This window comes from Heliangelus exortis, chromosome Z (assembly GCF_036169615.1).
Source record: "Heliangelus exortis chromosome Z, bHelExo1.hap1, whole genome shotgun sequence".
In the NCBI taxonomy this organism is placed as follows: domain Eukaryota; kingdom Metazoa; phylum Chordata; class Aves; order Apodiformes; family Trochilidae; genus Heliangelus; species Heliangelus exortis.
This window is the reverse complement of record NC_092454.1, coordinates 3,652,190-3,670,386: the sequence shown is the minus strand read 5'-3', so window position 1 is coordinate 3,670,386 and position 18,197 is coordinate 3,652,190. Positions and strand designations below refer to the sequence as shown.

The 18,197-nt window shown below is 44.1% G+C and overlaps 1 protein-coding gene across 1 annotated transcript in view; it reads right to left on the bottom strand.

The window, feature by feature from the left end:
• The window catches only part of LOXHD1 (lipoxygenase homology PLAT domains 1), a 158,009-nt gene that overhangs the window by 36,827 nt on the left and 102,985 nt on the right, over positions 1-18,197 (bottom strand). The window contains exons 32-34 of the mRNA XM_071730802.1: positions 12,267-12,475; positions 5,456-5,641; positions 2,142-2,269 (exon numbers count right to left, since the gene is read on the bottom strand). Of these exons, the coding sequence (XP_071586903.1) occupies positions 2,142-2,269; positions 5,456-5,641; positions 12,267-12,475 (523 nt within the window). The remainder of the gene's footprint in view (positions 1-2,141; positions 2,270-5,455; positions 5,642-12,266; positions 12,476-18,197) is intronic.

Genomic DNA, 18,197 nt, shown 5'->3' with positions numbered 1-18,197 from the left:
TTGTTAGCAGCTGGATGAAGAACCATGGTAGTGGAGTAAAAACAGGCAGTAGGAGTGTCTGGGACATGCATGTCCTCTGAAAAGAGTGCTAATGAGATGATGAGAGCTCTGTCCAGCTGGAGGCATGATACAGAGAGCCTCCATGGAGAGGAGATGTTCCAGAACAACCCCAAAGGACATCACAGTATCTTGGGGAATTAACATATTAGCAGCTGTGTTTTGCATGTCCTGGTTCTTCATAAAGCCCCAACAAGTTTTCGTCACACTTTGTAGACCCTCTACTGGCAGAAGGAAATCCAAGCAACTACAAATACACAAAGTGTGTGCCTCTCCCATCTGTTACTGCAATTTTATATCTTCATAGAAGAGATTATCCATCCTACCCATATAGAAAAATGTGATGGGTTTTCATAAGTCCCACAGTTTAGGGATATCACTTGCCTGGCCAGCTGGAGCAGAATTGCAATCCTTCTCTTGAGGAGCTGGAGCTGCTTTGCCCTCTTTTAGAAATTTATTTGTTGATGTACCCTGAGGTGAATTTGGCCTTGTTTTGAAAACCAAACAGTCCCTGTGCACTTTCCCACCTACTAGAAGTGCACGTCAGTCTTAAAATGGTGATAGATAGGCCAGCTCAGGATTACCTGGTGTCTTGGAAGTGGACATCATATATCTGTAACTCAAGCCCATTGCCTCACATGTTGGATGTCCCTGTGAAGCAGAGCAAGGCTAAGACCTACATCTCTCTGCATGATGCAGTGGTGTTTCTCATGGAGAGTTTAGTCAGCAGCACCTCTGCTACCTTTTTTTATTGCTTTATTTTGTTTTGTTTTCCCAGAACAAACAAGGTTTGTGCCTGTTACTAAGTAAACACATGAAAGTTTCAAGCTTTGATGCAACCATTCTGCTAAGACAGCTGCAAGTAAAGCATCCCCTGAACAAACACCCCTATGCAGGGAGCTTTATCCTCACTTATCCAGCACACACTTGACACTCAAAACTGCAGCAGAGGAACTGCATTGCCAGGAGGCTGGTGGAAGAGTCCACCATCACCTCATTAAGCCCAGTTCAAATCATGGCCCAGCTCTCCAGCCCTCCAGATGCTCTGCAGATGCTTTGCTGAATAAGATCAGAGGTAGTCAGTTAATTGAATTTAAGGCTGATGAAGCTTATCTCTGAAAGCTGGTTAGTGACATATTCATTTCTTCTGAAGTTTTCAGTGTCAAGGAAGATGCTAAAAAGAACAGGTCAGGTGAATGTGGGGTTTTTTTGTTTTGTTTAGGGAAGTGCTGGTGTCAGATTAGGATTACACTGTTTGTAGCTGCCTCTGCTGAAGAAAACACAAGATTTCACCTTTTCAGCTAAACACAGCTCACAGCCCATTTCCATCTCCCTGCATCATGAGGCCACATCTGGGCACAGAGGTGTCATCACACATCTCTTTTGTGTCAGCTGCCAGCTCAGGTTCCAAAACCACCCAGTTACATTGGGGTGGCACAGAGCCCAAGCCAAGAAGCCCACTTCTCAGCAGAGTCCTCAGGTTACCAGACCCTGGCATCCTTCACACAGCTTTTGGACCATGAGATCTGACATCTGGCCAGCAAAGAAAATGGAGGGGAGGTGGCACTGATGGGATCACAGACACATCCCAAGGCATGTATGAAGACATTGGTTTGTCTTTCTTTCATGATACTCATGTACTCCCATTAAGTAATGATTAATTTAAATTATTTACTTTTATTATTTATTTTTTCACAAAATATGCATTTTACAGAAATCTCACCTGTGGTTTTCATGCAGTGTCCACCCACGCTTCCTCTTGGAGCTGGTGCAAGACTTCACAGTTCATTTTTTTATGGTCTCAGTGCTTATCCCTAAAGCCACTGAAGGAACAGGCTGAGAAAAACTTCTTCAAACAACAAGGGTTGGTTTCCCTTGCTACACAGTGCTCTCCTTTCCTCCACTCTGCTAGATGCACTACAGTAACACTTACAAGGGGCCCAGTTCAGAATCTAGTAAGTCAATGGAAATTTATATCTGTGTTTTGACGGAAGCAGAATCACAGCCCCAAGTGCTTCTCAACTTGACACCAGAATCTGTTACAACTCCACTTCTAACCAAGGAAAATAACAATCTTTCTGTACCTGTCTCCATTTTTTTCCAGCTGCATCTCCTCAGTGGTGCCATTGGATCCAAAGACGGTCATGAAAATACTGGCATCGGTACCACCACCTTCGGTGTCCCCAGTCACAACTGTGACTTCGTAGAGGACCTGGTGAGGGTGTGAAACAACCAGAAGGCCTCATGTGAGTAACTGCTCTTAACCCACGCAAAAGCCTGGGCAAAATGCTAGACAGGCTCTGCAGGAGGTCTGCCACTTAGCCAGAAACTGTTAGAACACAGCTTTGTCATTTCTGCCCACACCATCTATCCCAAGAGGCAACGTTAGGGATTGGAAGTTACTACAGGACCTCCCACTGCATCACCTCTGACTTTTTCTGCAGATTTTCTACATTTAGATAGACTCAGAGACATGTTCCTTTTGACCACCATATGTTTGGGTAGTGACAAAGACCTGAAGTGCTTCTTCACAGGAGTCACGACCCTCACATCAGTGTGGGGGGCTCCTGGTTCTGGCATCACCCCCCAACAAACTCCCAGTGCTCCAGACCCCTGAAGTGCACCAAACTTTTGTTGTTTTGTTGTGGGATTTTTTTAATTTTTTTATTTTTTTGTGGACTAGTTTGTTGTTGTTGCTTTTTTTTGTTTGTTTGGTTGGTTGGTTTTTGTTTTGTTTTGGTTTTTTAAATCCAAATGTTTCCCAAAGACATAACTGTTTCTTTGCCTTAACTGCAAAATATTTCCCTAAAAGTTTTTGGTGTCTATCTGGACAATATTTAGCCCAACATTGCTAATAGCTCTGAAGTCTTTATCCCAGTGGTCTCCACAGCAGAAAAATGCAGGTCTCCTATTTCCAACGAGATGCACACTGCCAGATCTCACACATTAAAGGTATGCCAATTTCTGAAGAGACATTTCCACCTTATTAGCCTGACTTTGTTCTCTTCTCCTGACATGTGAATAATAAGATTCAGTGTAAGGTATTTCAAAAGCTGCAAATCCCAGTGGCTGTCAGTGGCATTAAGAGTTTTAGGCCACTTACATGCTTTCAAGACTGTACCTATGGTAACAAGATGTCTGGCTTTAAGAAGTGGAAGAATACCAATAAACAGCCCTGGAAAAAAATACATTTCAAGTACTGTACTGCTAGGCACATTTTTTGGCCTACCTTGTGATTACCACATAAATAAACTGTGCAAAGGAATAATGTATGGAAAAATTATTTTTCATGTTTTTTCAGTCCTGAGTAACCTGTCCATTGCATATTCACCTACCCACATCTTACATCGTAGCTGAGCACCACATTTTCTACATGTGAGAGATTAAAAGCTCTTCTACAAATGCATTAGAGGCTTTTAATGACTGTGATGGATATTAATTAGTTACTCTATGTAGGGGAAAAATACAAAGAAAGAATATCAAGAAAAGTAGGTAATAAAATTGAGATGGGCTACACATGGCTGTGCAAGAGTCAAGCAAAATCAAAATAAAAGAGCAGCAACTTCCCCAAGGCTGTCAAAGATATTAGTCTTATTTGACCTTAAAAAGTAATAATAATAAAAAAAATTCAGCTTTTCACTACAGCTATTTACGAGGCAATGGTCCCAAACTCACTCAACTAGAAGACTTGTCAGGAAGTCAAATGTACATTTCTTATTTCATGTCTCCAGCATCTCCCCTGGTTTCCTTCAAACCTTTCAGCAAGTTTCTTGTTTTCACACAAAAAAGCCCACTTTGATATGTCTATTTCTGGCATGATTATGAAAATACATATTCAGGATTGGGCTTTTAAAGGAAGACTGAACATAAGTCTTCATTAACATCCACTTCAATTTATGGGCAAGCCATCAGCTCACTGATAGGAATTTGGAAACCTCATCCAGGAGGTTAAATAACTGATGGGAAGTTTTTCAGAGATAAGATTTTAACCTTGGTAATCAGTCTGAGAGAGAAACTGATTTTTTTCCCCTCTTAGGTCAATTCTACCACTGAAACCTGTGTTGAGTTGTTGAAACCTTCACAAATGCTAAAAATGCAATCACATTTTCATGTGTCTGGGGAACGAGAAAGATTTCAGGAGAATATACCTAGCAGAGGAATCAAGAGCAGCATAAAAAAAAAATTAATGTACTATGAAAGTGTAACCTCACTGTAAATAGTAACACATCTATAGAGATTTTAAATTGTCATACAGGTATTAAACAGAGTATTATTGTCTCATTCATCCAGACTGTTATTTCTGTTCTAAATCTTACATACAAAATCAGCAAAACTCAGCTTTCCAATTTGTACTCAGCTGAAATATGGCATAGGGCACATTGCTTCAAATTTCATATATATGGATGAAAAAACTATACAGTTTTTTTCACTGCTTATTCATCTTTAATCAGTTATTCATTTAGAAGATCAGATTTAAAATATCTCCATATTTCAACAGCTTCCAATTCTTATTAGTTTCTAATTGAGTTCAGTTTCCCTATCCCATATTAGAGAAGCTGATATGTAGCCACACTACACAGAGATTAAAACACCTCCACAACTCCAATCCAGTGAGCTGGAAGTATCTCCTCAAACAAGATACACTGGAATTAGACTCCACCAAGGTGTTCACCTTGCAGCTCTGTGGGCATCAGGTGGTGGAGTGACAAAATGAGGACATGCTGATGGACTGCATCCTACCTGCTTTGCCCTATCCTGTCCTCCTGCCTACACCATGGCATCATTATTAGAGAGTGCTCTAAGTGGTAACAATGCTAAACCATTCCTAAAGGTTTGGCTAAAGAAGTGACAGAGAAATCCCCCACAAATAAAAAGGTCAAACCACATGCAGAAGTCATGGAATCACCGAATGGTTTGGGTGGGAAGGGACCTTTCAAGTCCATCCAGTCCAACCCCAGGGACATCTCCAACTGGATCAGGTTGCTCAGAGCCCCATCCAACCAGACCTGGAATGGTTCCAGGGATGGGGCATCTCCCACCTCTCTGGGAAACCTGGGCCAGGGTCTCACCACCCTTAGCATAAAAACATTCTTCCTAGTATCTAGTCTGAATCTCCCCTCTTATAGCTTAAACCCATGACCCCTTGTCCTACTGATGCAGGCCCTGCTAAAATTCTGTCCCCATCTTTCTTATAGGTCAACTTGGAGAACTGAAAGGCCACAACAAGATCTGCCTGGAGCCTTCTCTGCTCCAGGCTGAACAATCCCAACTCTCTCAGCCTTTCCTCACAGGTGCTCCAGCCCTCACATCATTTTTGTGGCCCTTCTGACACACAACCTGTTTTAGCTTAATAAGTCCATACAACAACTAAAGGATACAGGATGATCCTGGAGCCTACCTTGAGGCCAACATTAACACAGTCTGCATCCAGGATGTTGAGGATTCGGGAAGTGAGTCCATCACCTTTGTCCCTGGCCAGCCAGCACTTACAGACAAAGTTATACATGACTCCTTTGGTGGGTACAACAATGTTGATTTCTTCCACCAGCCAGCAGCTCTCAGGGGTAGCTCCATCGTGCCCCACCTGTGAGAGTCAGTGAGAAAACAGCAGCTCATTAAAGGGTGTTTCTTTGGAGGAGAGTCCCTCCCTGACTGGGTGTTCTAAACAGTGATGAAAGACTGAGAGTGTTTACTATGTACACTGTCACACAAACCACTCCCAGAGTGCAAAGGAGTGAGCTGTGAGGTGGTTTGTGCCATTGCTGCCCAACAGGCAAGACACCAGGGTGCATGGTAGCTGATGGGGGCAAGGAAACTTAGGCCATCTTCTACTGAGCCTGAAGGAAGGCAGGACACTTGCCAGTCCTAAAAATAAGCAAAGGGAACATGAACTCCACTGACCTACATGAAATCATGTCCACTCTCCTGCTATCCTTCTTCTGCTCCATTGACTTCTGCCTACTAGATGGTGATCCCTGCAGTCCCTTTTCTCTAACTTTCCAACACCTTCTACTGCTGCTGCAACACTTAGAAGTGATGATGGGCTCTGAGCAGCCTGATCCAGTTCTGATGTCCTTGCTGACTGCAGGGGGGTGGGATTGGATGGCCTTGAAAGGCCCCTTCCCACCCAAACCATTCGATATTCGATGAGTCTATGACTGTCCAAAGCTTCACAACAAGATGAAGGATGAAGCTAAGCAAACACCCACGTGCATTATTCAAGCTTCCTTCCCCCACAAATCCATGTCTGAGTCAACTATATGTCTCTGACTGCTTCTCTGCTTCCCATCTCCTCATCCTGCAAAAGGTCCATGCTTGTATAGAGCCAACAGATGGAGCAGGCATCTGTTGGTTTTCAAGGACCACCCCCTCCACACAAGAAAGGTGCATTCTGAAGAGCAGAAACAAGAGTTTCAGGAAGCCTGGATGGATGAACAAGGGGCTCCTGTCAAAACTTAAATGGAAAAAGGGAAAATACCTGTGGCAGCAGGGACAGAGGACGTGGAGAAATAAAGAGACACTGAGCAGGTGTCCAGGGATGAGGCTAAGAAGGCAAAAGCCCACCTGGAGCTGTGTTTGGCCATGAAGAACAGCAAGCAATGTTCCTACAGGTTGTATCAGCAAAGGAAGTTCCCTCCTGTTCAAGAAGGACAGGGAACTGCACAAAGGAACAGGAAAGAGCCCAGCACAGAACCTCTAACATGATGAAAAGGAGTGGAACATCTCCCTGGTGAGGAAGGGCTGAGGGAGCTGAGGAGCTCTGCAGCTTCTGCAGGAGAATGAGGGGTGAGCTCAGTGATGTTTAAAAATATGTAAAGGGGGAGAGCCAGGAGGAGGAAGCCAAGCATTGCTCAGGGTTGACCAACAATAGGACAATGGTTATGAACTGGAGCACAGGCAGTTCTGAATAAATATAAGGAAGAATTTTTTTCACTGTGAAGGTGACAGAGCCCTGGCCCAGGCTGCCCAGGGAGGTTGTGGAGTCTCCTTCCCTGGAGACATTCAAATCCCACCTGGACACATTCCTGTGACTGCTGTGGGTGACCCTGCTCTGGCAGGGGGGTCGGGCCGGATGATCTTTTGAGGTCCCTTCCAACCCCTCACTTTCTGTGATTTTATGAAAAGGGTGCTGATGGTGCAACCTTCTCAAGAAACTGCATGTGTCCCTCAGAAGAAACACAGGCAATTCATCCTGGGGTACACTTACAAGCAGAATTAAGTATCCCAGCTGCTGTATGAAACACAGTCAGCCAATCATTCTAATGAGCTCTATGTACATAAAAGTCTGAATGAAAGAGTTACCTACGGTTCATTATTGTCACAGCAAGTGCTGTTTGTGTCATTACTAGGACAATGAGGTTCTTATCTCTCTCTCTTTTTTTTCTTTCTTTTTTTTTTTTTTTTTTTTTTTTTTTTTTTAATTATTAGGATATTTAGGTTTCTCAGAAATAATTTTTAATAACAGATTCACCTAGGGTGATGTATGTGTGCTATCTCTTTTTCCCCAAAAACAAGTGATCTTTTTTTTTTCCCTGTCTCAGCCAACACTGCTTCTAGGACTATTATTACTATACTAATGCCTGTGCAGCTGCAGAAAATTAGAGTTAACCATGAGGGAAATTCAAGTCTACAATGGATGCATTAATTCTCAGATTGCTGGGGTGTGAGGTGAATGGAAATATAAGAATTGCCTTCCCATTCCCTCCCTGGGGCTCTTCTCCAAGCCCAAAGCCCCTGTGAGAGCCTGCACACAGTCTCTACAGACCCATTGCAGGATGGTGCATATGAGGTGGTGTGGAAAGTTCAGGGCCATGGATCTGCAGTGATGGAGAGAAAGCCCTGATGAGCCCATTAAATTCTGCTGCCTTTTGGGGTTCCTTACAGCCAACTACTAGAGCACCATTCCAAGACATTGCTAGGTACCAGATTTTCACAGCAACCTTTACCTCCTTTGGGCATCAAGAAGATGCCAGAAGAAAGTATCCTGCACACCCAGCAGCACTGGGACATGGGCTCACAAGAAGATTTCCAAAGTCTCCAAGAACAATTCTGTAAATTCTGGGACAAACCCATCCAGTGCTGAGTCTTCTTTATGGTTGGCATTTTAAATCCCAGCAGCACTGGGATTTGTCTCTCATTTCCAGCAAATCTGTAGGCAGATCACACCAACTCAGTGACTGATTCAAAGTCATAGCCACACCAGCAGCACAGCCTGGACACACACACCAACATCAGCTGCTAATGCTGAGATGTTTGACCAAAGTTTGGTGTCAGAACCACAAAGACAGGTAGATCTGTGGACCGTTTTGAAAGCCTTTGTTACTCTTCCCCCCTGTCCTTGAGGAACTGTTGAGTACTCCACATCACCAAGACTAAGATGTTGTGTTGGGTTTGTGTGGAAAGCTTTTGCTAATAAGGAGTCTACAAGGGTGTCCACTGTAAGAAGCTGCTGGAAGCTTTCTCCATATCCAATTGGGATAATGCCAGCTGGCTGCAGGATGGACTCACCATGAGCTAAGGCTGAGCCTAACAATAATGGTGCTAATGCCTGTGGGAAAAGAAATATAAGAAGAGGAAAAAAAGAACCTCTGCAGCAGATGGAGAGAGTAGTGATATTATAGGAGAGAAACAACCCTACAGGCATCAAGACCAGTGCAGAAGGAGGGGGGGAAAGTGGTCCAGGCACTGGAGTAGGGATTCCCCTGAAGCCCATGGTGAAGCCCACAGTGAAGCTGTCCCTCTGCAGCTCATGCAGGCTCACAGTGAAGCAGATACCCACCTGAAGCCCCTGGACAACCCCTTGGTGAAGCAGACAGATGTCTGAAGGAAACTGTGACCCCATGGGGAACCTGCTCCTGGCATGCCCTGTGAAGAGAGGAGCCTAATGTGGAGCAGGTTTGCTGGCAGGAGTTGTGACCCCAGGGGGAACCCATGGTGGAGCAGATTGTTCCTGAAGGACTGAATCCTGTGGAAAGGACCCACACTGGAGCACTTAATGAATAACTGCAGCCCCTGGGAAAGACCTACATGTAGAAGTAGAAGAGCCTGTGCTGGAGCAGTGGAAGAGTGTGAAGAGTCCTCCCCCTGAAGAGGAAGAACCAGAAGAAACAACACGTGATGAACTGACCACAAACACCATTGCCTGTCCCCCTGTGCTGCTGGAGGGGAGGCGGTGGAAAAATTGGAAGTGAAGGAGTTTGAGCCCAGGAAGAAGTTAGGGTTGGGTGGAAGATGTTTTTTAAGGTTTTTATTTTCTTATTACTATAATTTTATATAATTGATAGTAAATCAAATTAATTTAAATTAGCCTGGTTTACCCATGAGCATAATTGCTGATTGTTCTCTCCCTGCCCTTATCTTGAGCCATGAGTCTTCCCCTGTACAGCTGAGAAAGGGAGTGACAGAGCAGCTTTGGTGGGCCTATTATGTCCAGACAGGTCACACCACCATAGATTCACATCAGGAGAACAATGGGAGAGAAACTGAGCAGTAGGTAGGAGGAAAAGATGGGAAGAAAAAAATAAAAAAAAAAGGGGTGGTGGTGGATTTCCTTTGTTTTATGGATGGTGCAAAGAATACTAGCAAGATGTGAAAGTCCTAAGGATCAGGTCTCCAGTCAGGAACTTGCAACACTTGTCCATCAGAGAACTGTAAAATCATAGAATGGTTTGGGTGGGAAGGGACATTTAAAGACCATAAACTCCAATCCTCTGCAGTGAGAAAGCACATCTGCAACTGGATCAGGTTGCTCAGAGCCCCATCCAACCTGACCTGGAATGGTTCCAGGGATGGGGCATCTCCCACCTCCCTGGGCAACCTGGGCCAGGGTCTCACCACCTTCAGAACATTTCTTCCTTCCCTCTAGTCTGAATCTCCCTCTTTTAGTTTAAACACATCACCCTTTGTTTTATCACTACAGGTGCTGCTGAAATGTCTGTCTCCATCTTTCTTCTAGGCCACTTTTGAGTGCTGAAAGGTCACAATAAGGTGTCTCCAGAGCCTTTTCCCTTTCGAGACCAAACAATATCCTTGACTTTACCCTACACCTGTGATGGAGAAGTGCTCTGAATCCAAAGTGCTTTAGAAACGCAGACCAGAGCAGGACTCTTCTGACCATACCTGTCTCTCTCTGCAGCAGCAGCAGTCTAGGAAGAGAAATACTTCACTAGAAGAAGAAATACTACAACTGGTTTTAGGAAAACAGCATGGAATGGCTCTACTCAGTAGCTTGTATTATTTATTTTAATGCCAGATGGTCTATTAAAGTACACAGGTAGTAAATATGTTGTCTGTAAACTTACAAGGCAGGTATCAATGAGCCCCTCTCAAATTACTTCATATTTCACTTTCTGCTTTCACTATAGTAATTTTCCAGAGGAGAATTATACCAAACTAAGAGTGGCATCACAATGCAAGTCTTACAGTCCTACTAAATCCTGCAGTCTGCTGCATGGTTTATACCAAGGACTTCTGAAAACTTAATCACTATGCTGTGCTACTTTCACATAACTCCTATTCAGAACTTCTTGCCTGCTTCCAGAAGCAGACAAATGCCACATCTGAGAATGAACTGTTCCTCACTTTTCTCAAGCAGATAAGTAGCAATTTTCTTTAGTGTCCCTGTACACTACAAGGAAAATATGGACTGATTCCATAGCAACCATGGCAAACTGGCACATCTATGAAGAACAACAAATAGAGACTTTCCAAGCAGAGGCCATTGCATGAAGGAAGGAAGGAAAGCTGGACCAGGTGGCCCTTCCTATCACAAGCTCAAGGGTTACCACTGAAAGGGAGAAATCAGCAAGAGGTGAGGCAGCAAACTGATGAGAACACAGAGGAGAGGGATGAAGGAGTGCAAAAGACCATGACCCAGCTTTAAAGCTCTATGTTATTTGTTTCTCTAACTCTCTGCCTTTCATTTGCAACTTTTCTTCGCTTTCCCATTTGCAATCCTTCTCAAATTATTTCTTTTTCTTGCTTGTGTCTACTTCCAAGTGGTTTTTTCTCCTATTTTTTCCTATTGTCTGCCCATTCCTCACCCTGCTCACTAGCTCTTCTGTCCCTCCAACACTGGGGGTTTATACTGACTTTTTCTTCCCTCTCCACCCCAGCCAAGATATTTTTGTGTGCACACAGTCTGGATTTATGTTCTTGCTTAACTTTCAAAGTTTGACCTGGAGATGGCTACAAAGAGAGAGCCACTAAAACTCTTAATACCCAGGCACTTGGAGTGCACTAAGAAAGTGGCTTGTTAATAAACTCAAATCTAGTACAGGGACTTCTCAAGGTGGCAGAATCCATCGCTTGCATAAAAACTATATAGGAGTGATTCAGCCTATCAGTTGCTACAACAGGACATAAAAATGACAACATTTTTTATTAGCTAAGATTTCTGTCTTTGTATTACTTTTAACTTACTCCCTCTGAATACACAAGCATGGACAGCAACAGGTAGGTCTACTGCAACTCGGGATGTGGGGTAAAAATAGAATTTAATGGGTTTCTTAAGATGCTGTGGGTTTCAGCACTCAAAGACCTGGAGCAGGCTTTGAAGAGATGGAAACGCCACAGAAAACAGGAATGATGTATACAAACACACTGGAAGATTCATGTGAAGTTTAAACTCAGTGATGGAAAATGTATGCAAATTCTGTCTCCCTGAGCCATAGCAGAAAAAAATGACTCCTGAACTGAAATCTATCCATGCATTTTACTTTTGAATGATGATTAATTTTCTTCTCTAAGCCTGAATCCTGCAAGCTGTGAAAACAATTTTCATGTTTAGCTAGAAAATTATACAATATGCATTTCTCACTGCAGATACAATTTGTGAAACCCAACTGGAAGTACTTTAAAAAACAAATAGAACAATGACTGACGGAAGAGAGCATCCTGGTAACCTTCACTGTACCCATCAACAACATGTCTTGAGTAACAGAAAACAGTGCCAGAGCTGGGACAAAAGTGTTATGACTTACTCATAATTTAAGATTATTGTCTGCCCCAAAAGGATCTTGGTTTTGTCAGACTTAAAGTGTACTTATTTTCAGATTTGGACACACGTGGAATCTCAGCACGTACAGTCTGAGATTCTGTGTGTACAGTCCTTTAAACCCTAGTGCCTTTCCTTCACTGCTGAGAACAGCAGGAATGTGTTCTTTCTTTGACCACGTATTTCATATGCCTCCAGTGCATTCACAAAGTACCTCCACTCTTTTGATCTCCCCAACATCCTTGCCCCAGACAGAGAATTTCTCCACGGAGCCATCTGCAAACTCATCTTTTCCTTCTGGGAGATCCAGCCACAGCCTCTCTGTCTGCACTTTCTGGGGACCCATGATGATGAGGTACACTCGGCTGTCGGTGCTGGAGTCGTATTCTGTGCCCGTCGTGAGGGTGATGTGGTATGGGATCACTGCAAGAGACAGAGGTGGAGACATCAGAAAATACACATGCATTTACCCTAGGCTTGAGAAAACCAGGGAGCCATCCCATCAGGGGGAGCAGTGGTGCATGCTGGATAGGTTCACATCCCATTGAATTCACTTGGAGAAGTGGTGGTACCCATGGAGCACTGGGATACAAATGTTCACGGGAGACTAAATTCCCACACACACTTGGGGTTGAATTCTGCAAAGGTTAATTTCCCCTGACACCTCTTCTGTCTGCAAGGAGTCTGTAAGGGTATAACACAATTTGGGTTTTTACCTAATGGATGACAGAACAGCAAAGGGCTTGAATCCTTATTTACACGAAGAGACCTTCCTGAAGATGAGACTGAGCGGCAAAACCTTGAATAGGTTATTAGACAAAATCAATCTTACACTCACCACTCAATATAGGAAAACAAATTTGTACTGACTCCAAAGTAAGCCATCACTGAAGGAATGTGCCAGTACAACTGCAAATGTTCTCCTCTGTGCTTCATTCAAGGATTGCTGTCATCTATGGGGCATATCAGGGCTTCAGCACCCCTTTGCAAATCCAGGCAAACTGCGAATAACCCTGGTGTTAAAGGTAGGTCACAAAACCATTTTATATATTGCATAGTAATATTGATTAGGAGAAAAACCTCCAGGGCATGGCTTGGGACTTAGTGAGGTTTTTTTTTTAGTGTGGTTTTCAGAGATTTCAGTTCAGCTGTTAAAACGGAGGAAGTGCCAGACTGCTTTTGAAGTGCTTTCCAAAAGCTCATTTGGGTAAAGCCAAGCGGGCGGTGCAGAATTAGACACTGAATACTTGTTTGATTTCTCAGAACATTTGTGCAGGGCTGTTCAAGCCATTCTGACAAGAATCAGAGCTCTGAAAGTTGCCTTGTCAGGCTCAAAACTCAGCCTGGTTTCATCACCACTTCTTCAAGAAAGGTTTATAAAGCTTGATATAAAACTCATTTGGCTTTCAGAGCTGAAAGTGAAATTAATTTAGCTTTATAATTAATAACAATACTTTTGGGGTGTGGGTTGTACTAGAACCTCAAAGCAAGCTCAGACAACATAATATCAGGGCAGGCATGAATTTGTGCTGACCACATCTATTGTTACTTCTGGACAAAGCAAAATGCAGAAAGATTAATTCTGCCTCAGTTTGAGGATTCTGCATGCTAACACAAACTGAACTAATGATTAGTCAAGACTTATTCTGCCCCTTATGCTGTTATTTACATCTCATTTGCAGAACAGCATAGGGATATGCAATGTATTCTTCACAAAATAACCATCAGAGCTTCTGGTACAAGCATGAGTATAGGTTTAGCTGTAGGCAAAACATTTATAAGAACATGTTGAAGGGTCATGTTTAGAACAGCTCCATAGACCTCTTTTAAATTACATGTATTTTGCATAGGAACAAAACTTTTTTTTGTACAGTTTTTATCCTGCTCTCCTGTGATAGACTAAATTCACAAAACTTTCAGCATCTCCAGCAGATGTTGTATCACAGAATCACAGAAAGTGAGAGGTTGGAAGGGACCTCAAAAGATCATCGAGTCCGACCCCCCTGCCAGAGCAGGGTCACCCACAGCAGTCACAGGAATGTGTCCAGGTGGGATTTGAATGTCTCCAGGGAAGGAGACTCCACAACCTCCCTGTGAAGCCTGGGCCAGGGCTCTGTCACCCTCATAGTAAAAAAACCTCCTGGTGTTTATATGGAACCTCCTATGCTCAAGTTTATATCTGTTGCCTTGTGTTCCATCATTGGGCATAAAAGAGAAGAGCCTGGCACCATCCTCCTGGCTCTCTCCTTTTACATATTTTTAAACATCACTGAGCTCACCCCTCCTTCTCCTCTTTGCAGAGCCCCAGCTCCCTCAGCTTTTCTTCATAAGGATGTTCCACTCCCTCTCATCATGTTGGTGGCTCTGTGCTGGGTTCTCTCAAGCAGTTCCCTGTCCTTGAACTGAGGGACTCAAAACTGAACACAATATTCCAGATGTGGCCTCACCAGGGCAGAGTAGAGGGGGAGAAGCCACCCCCCTTCTAATGCACCCCAGGATTTATCTTAGGGTGGTGAGACTCAGGTACAGGTTTCCCAGAGAAGCTGTGGCTGCCCCATCCCTGGCAGTGTCTCAGGTCAGGTTGGATGGGGCTTGGAGCAACCTGGGCTGGTGGGAGGTGTCCCTGCCCATGGAAAGGGGTTGGGAATGGATGAGCTTTATGGTCCCTTCCAACCCAAACCATTCCATGATTCTGTGAAGGGCACAATGTTGGCTCATGGTCATCCTTCCATCCACTAACACTCCCAGGTCCCTTTGCCCTTCACTGCTCTCCAGCAGCTCAGACTCTATCCTGTGCTGGGTACTTGGGTACTATCTGTACTAACTGTACTGGCACTACCCTCAAGCCAAAGTACTTGAAATGCCTACCTAAAAAATAAGAATTATGAACAAAATTGTTATAATTTCCCACATACAATAGCTGACACAGAGACGTAGCACAGGTTGCTACCAGGCAGCAGAAAATACTGTTTGCTCTTCCTCCCTCTAAAATCTAAAAAAGTGATCCTTTAGGTTTTTTATCTTCCCTCTCCATTGTCTCCCTGCTTCTTCAAACATGAGAAAACACAAAGCCTGAATTATACAGCCTCAGTAGGACACAACAGGTCTTTCAGTCCATTTCTCTTTACCTCCTGCTTCTTTGGGTCCCTTCACAGGGTTCACAGAATTACAGATGTTGGAAAGAACCTCTAGAGATCATCTAGCCCAGCCCCCCTGTTCACCCAGAGCAGGATGCACAGGGTGGTGTCCAGGAAGGTTTTGAATGTCTCTAAGGATGGAGACTCCACCACCTCTGTGGGCAGCTGGTGCTCTCAAAGTAAAACAGTTTCTCTTCATGTTTAGATGGAACTTATGTCTGAGTTTGTGTCACTGGGAACCACTCAAAAAAAAACTGGGCTCATTCCCCTGACACTCACCCTTCAAGTATTTATAAGCATTGATGAGATCCTCCCCTCACTTCAGGCTGTGTGAGGGTACATGTTGCCCCCACATAGGGGTTTGGGTTTTATTGGACCACTTAAGATGTAGACCACAAGTCAGAACTGCTCAGATTGTCTGTCACTTTCTCAGGCACCTCCCAATACCACTTTCCCTAATCAGCTCATTAACAGCTGGATTTTTATCCAGCTCAGGAGGTGGCTGTCTGGCTCACACAGTCCATCTTATCTGATGCTCCTTCAAGATACAGTTTCCTTATTGAGTCCATGTCACTGCAGCAGATGTAGTGGTGAGGACAAGCTCCAGGACTCAGAGAAAAAAGACCACCCTGGCATAATGGAGATGATGGGAATTATCCCAGCTCTGCTGGAGAGGGGTTCTCATGGGAGATGCTGATGTTTTGGCCTTTATTTGTGAAAGTTCATGGCATGCCAACATGGCAGCTGTTATCCATTGTCTCACCACAGAAGTAATATCAGAAGGAATATGGGAATCACTTATTTTTCATTTGAGCACAATATGGGATTACAAAAGAAGGGCTGACCCAAGAGACAGGGGTGGCAGATCAGGTTAAGCAATGTGGTGAGTTCTGTCTGCTTCCCAGCTCCAAGCCTCAGGATGTGCCACCCAGGTACCACACCACAATAAGGTACAGGGCATCAGCTGAGCTGCAGTAACCACTTGTGTGTGTTCCCTTGGACCCTCTCAGTGAAAGCTATCATAAATAACTAGGCCAAATTACATCATTTTACTCTTTGTTTACCACAGATGTTTAAATAAGTTGAATAATTTTGTACTTGTTGTGGTCTAAGAGCCCATGTAGAGAGCCACAGCGTCTCAGCTGCTGCCCAATTACCCATTATTACTGTTAGAACCCATTATCTTTACCATAAATCTAAAAATCTTAATTTAAAGCAAAAAAAAACCCACATGTAGGATGACAACAAACTGTAGGTGCAATTTAGGCATCAAGTCCTTGTTCAGAGAGATGGTAAATCAAAAGCTACATAAAACAGGAGGGTGGAAAGCCTGTGTGGTAGTAAAGTTATAAGGGACTACTGATGGACTGTTGAAGTTGTCCACAAAGGTTAACTTCAGCTGATGGGCACTGGTCTTCCAAGCTTGCTTCATGGCCAGGACAGAAACAGAATGTGCTTCTCTTTTCCATTTCATATTGGAGGCAGCATTCCAATTCATATTGGAGGTAAGACAAGCATCCCTGCATGGAAGCTGGCCTTGGCAGACACAGTCCAGTATCTTTCACTCTCCAGAAACTGCAATCCAGAAACAGATTTTTCATTTATATTCAGCTTTGCTTTGTCTCAGAAACCAGAGCTGAAAGATAAAACTCTGTCCCAGAGCCATCAACTGGCTCATCATCAGGCATTTGAGCAGGAAGTGCTGTCCAGATTTCCTGGTCTTTCAGTGACAATGCTTGCAGACCCCAGTTACAAGATGACCCACCTTCTAACTCCATGAAACTCAATAAGGACAAGCATACAGTCCTGCATCTGGGTGGGAATCATACCAGTCATCAGTGCAGATTAGGGGATGTCCTGCTGGAAAGCAGCTCTATGGAGAAAGACCTTGGAGTCTTAGGGGACACTAAAATCTCCATGGGTCAGCAATGTGTCCTTGTGGCCAAGAAGCCAATGGTGTCCTGGGGGCATCAGGAAAAGATTGTTCAGCAGATTCAGGGAGGTTGTCCTCCCCCTCTACTCTGGCCTGGGGAGACCACACCTGGAATACTGGATCCAGTTTTGGGCTTCCCAGTTCAAGACAGATGGGGAGATACTGGAAAGAGTCCAAGGGAGAGCTGCAAGGACAATTAAGGGACCTGAGCATCTCTCCTATGCAGAAAGAGTGAGAGCCCTGGGGCTGTTCAGCCTGGAGAAAAGAAGGCTGAGAGGGGATCTCTGGATGTCCATCAATATCTGAGGGGTGGGGGGCAAGAGGAAGGGGCCAATCTCTGTTCAGTGGTGCCCAGGAACAGGACAAGGAATAATGGGGTGAAGGGAGAACATGGGAAGTTCCAGCTCAGCATGAGGAGAAACTTCTGTCCTGTGAGGGTGAGGGAGCCCTGGCCCAGGCTGCCCAGAGAGGTTGTGGAGTCTCCTGCTCTGGAGGCTTCCAAACCCCCCTGGATCTGTTCCTGGGGGATCCTGCTGGGACAGGGGGGTTGGACTGGATCATCTCTATAAAGGTCCCTTTCAACCTAAACATTCAATGATTCTAGAAGAGAACAAAATTGCCTGAGCACTCCCTGTTGATGCTTGTTTTCTGAGACCCAAGACTCTTAACTGTGCTCTTGCTCGGTTCCCTTTATCCAACTCCCCTCTCAGCCCAACAGCTGCTGCAATGCAGTTACATGTTGTAAAGAACAAACCTGAGAGTTCTAGAAGAAATCTCATTTAAATTTGTATTAAAATAACATCCTCAGTAAGGAGGCACTACCAGACTGATCCTGAAAAGGGGAGATGGCTTAAATATGGCAAATAAGGTCTGAGGAAATCCAAAGCCTTCTTTAATAATTCAGCTTTACTACACTGCATGAAACATCATCTTGAGTCAAAGAGATACGGGAGGTAAAAACAGCTGATATCAGCAACAAGAGCTTCTTTAAGGAATCATGTGGGAAAGAGCCTCTTATAATCCAAGGGAGGCTCTTTTGGTGATAGCATGTCTGATTATGGTCTCTCTCACTGCA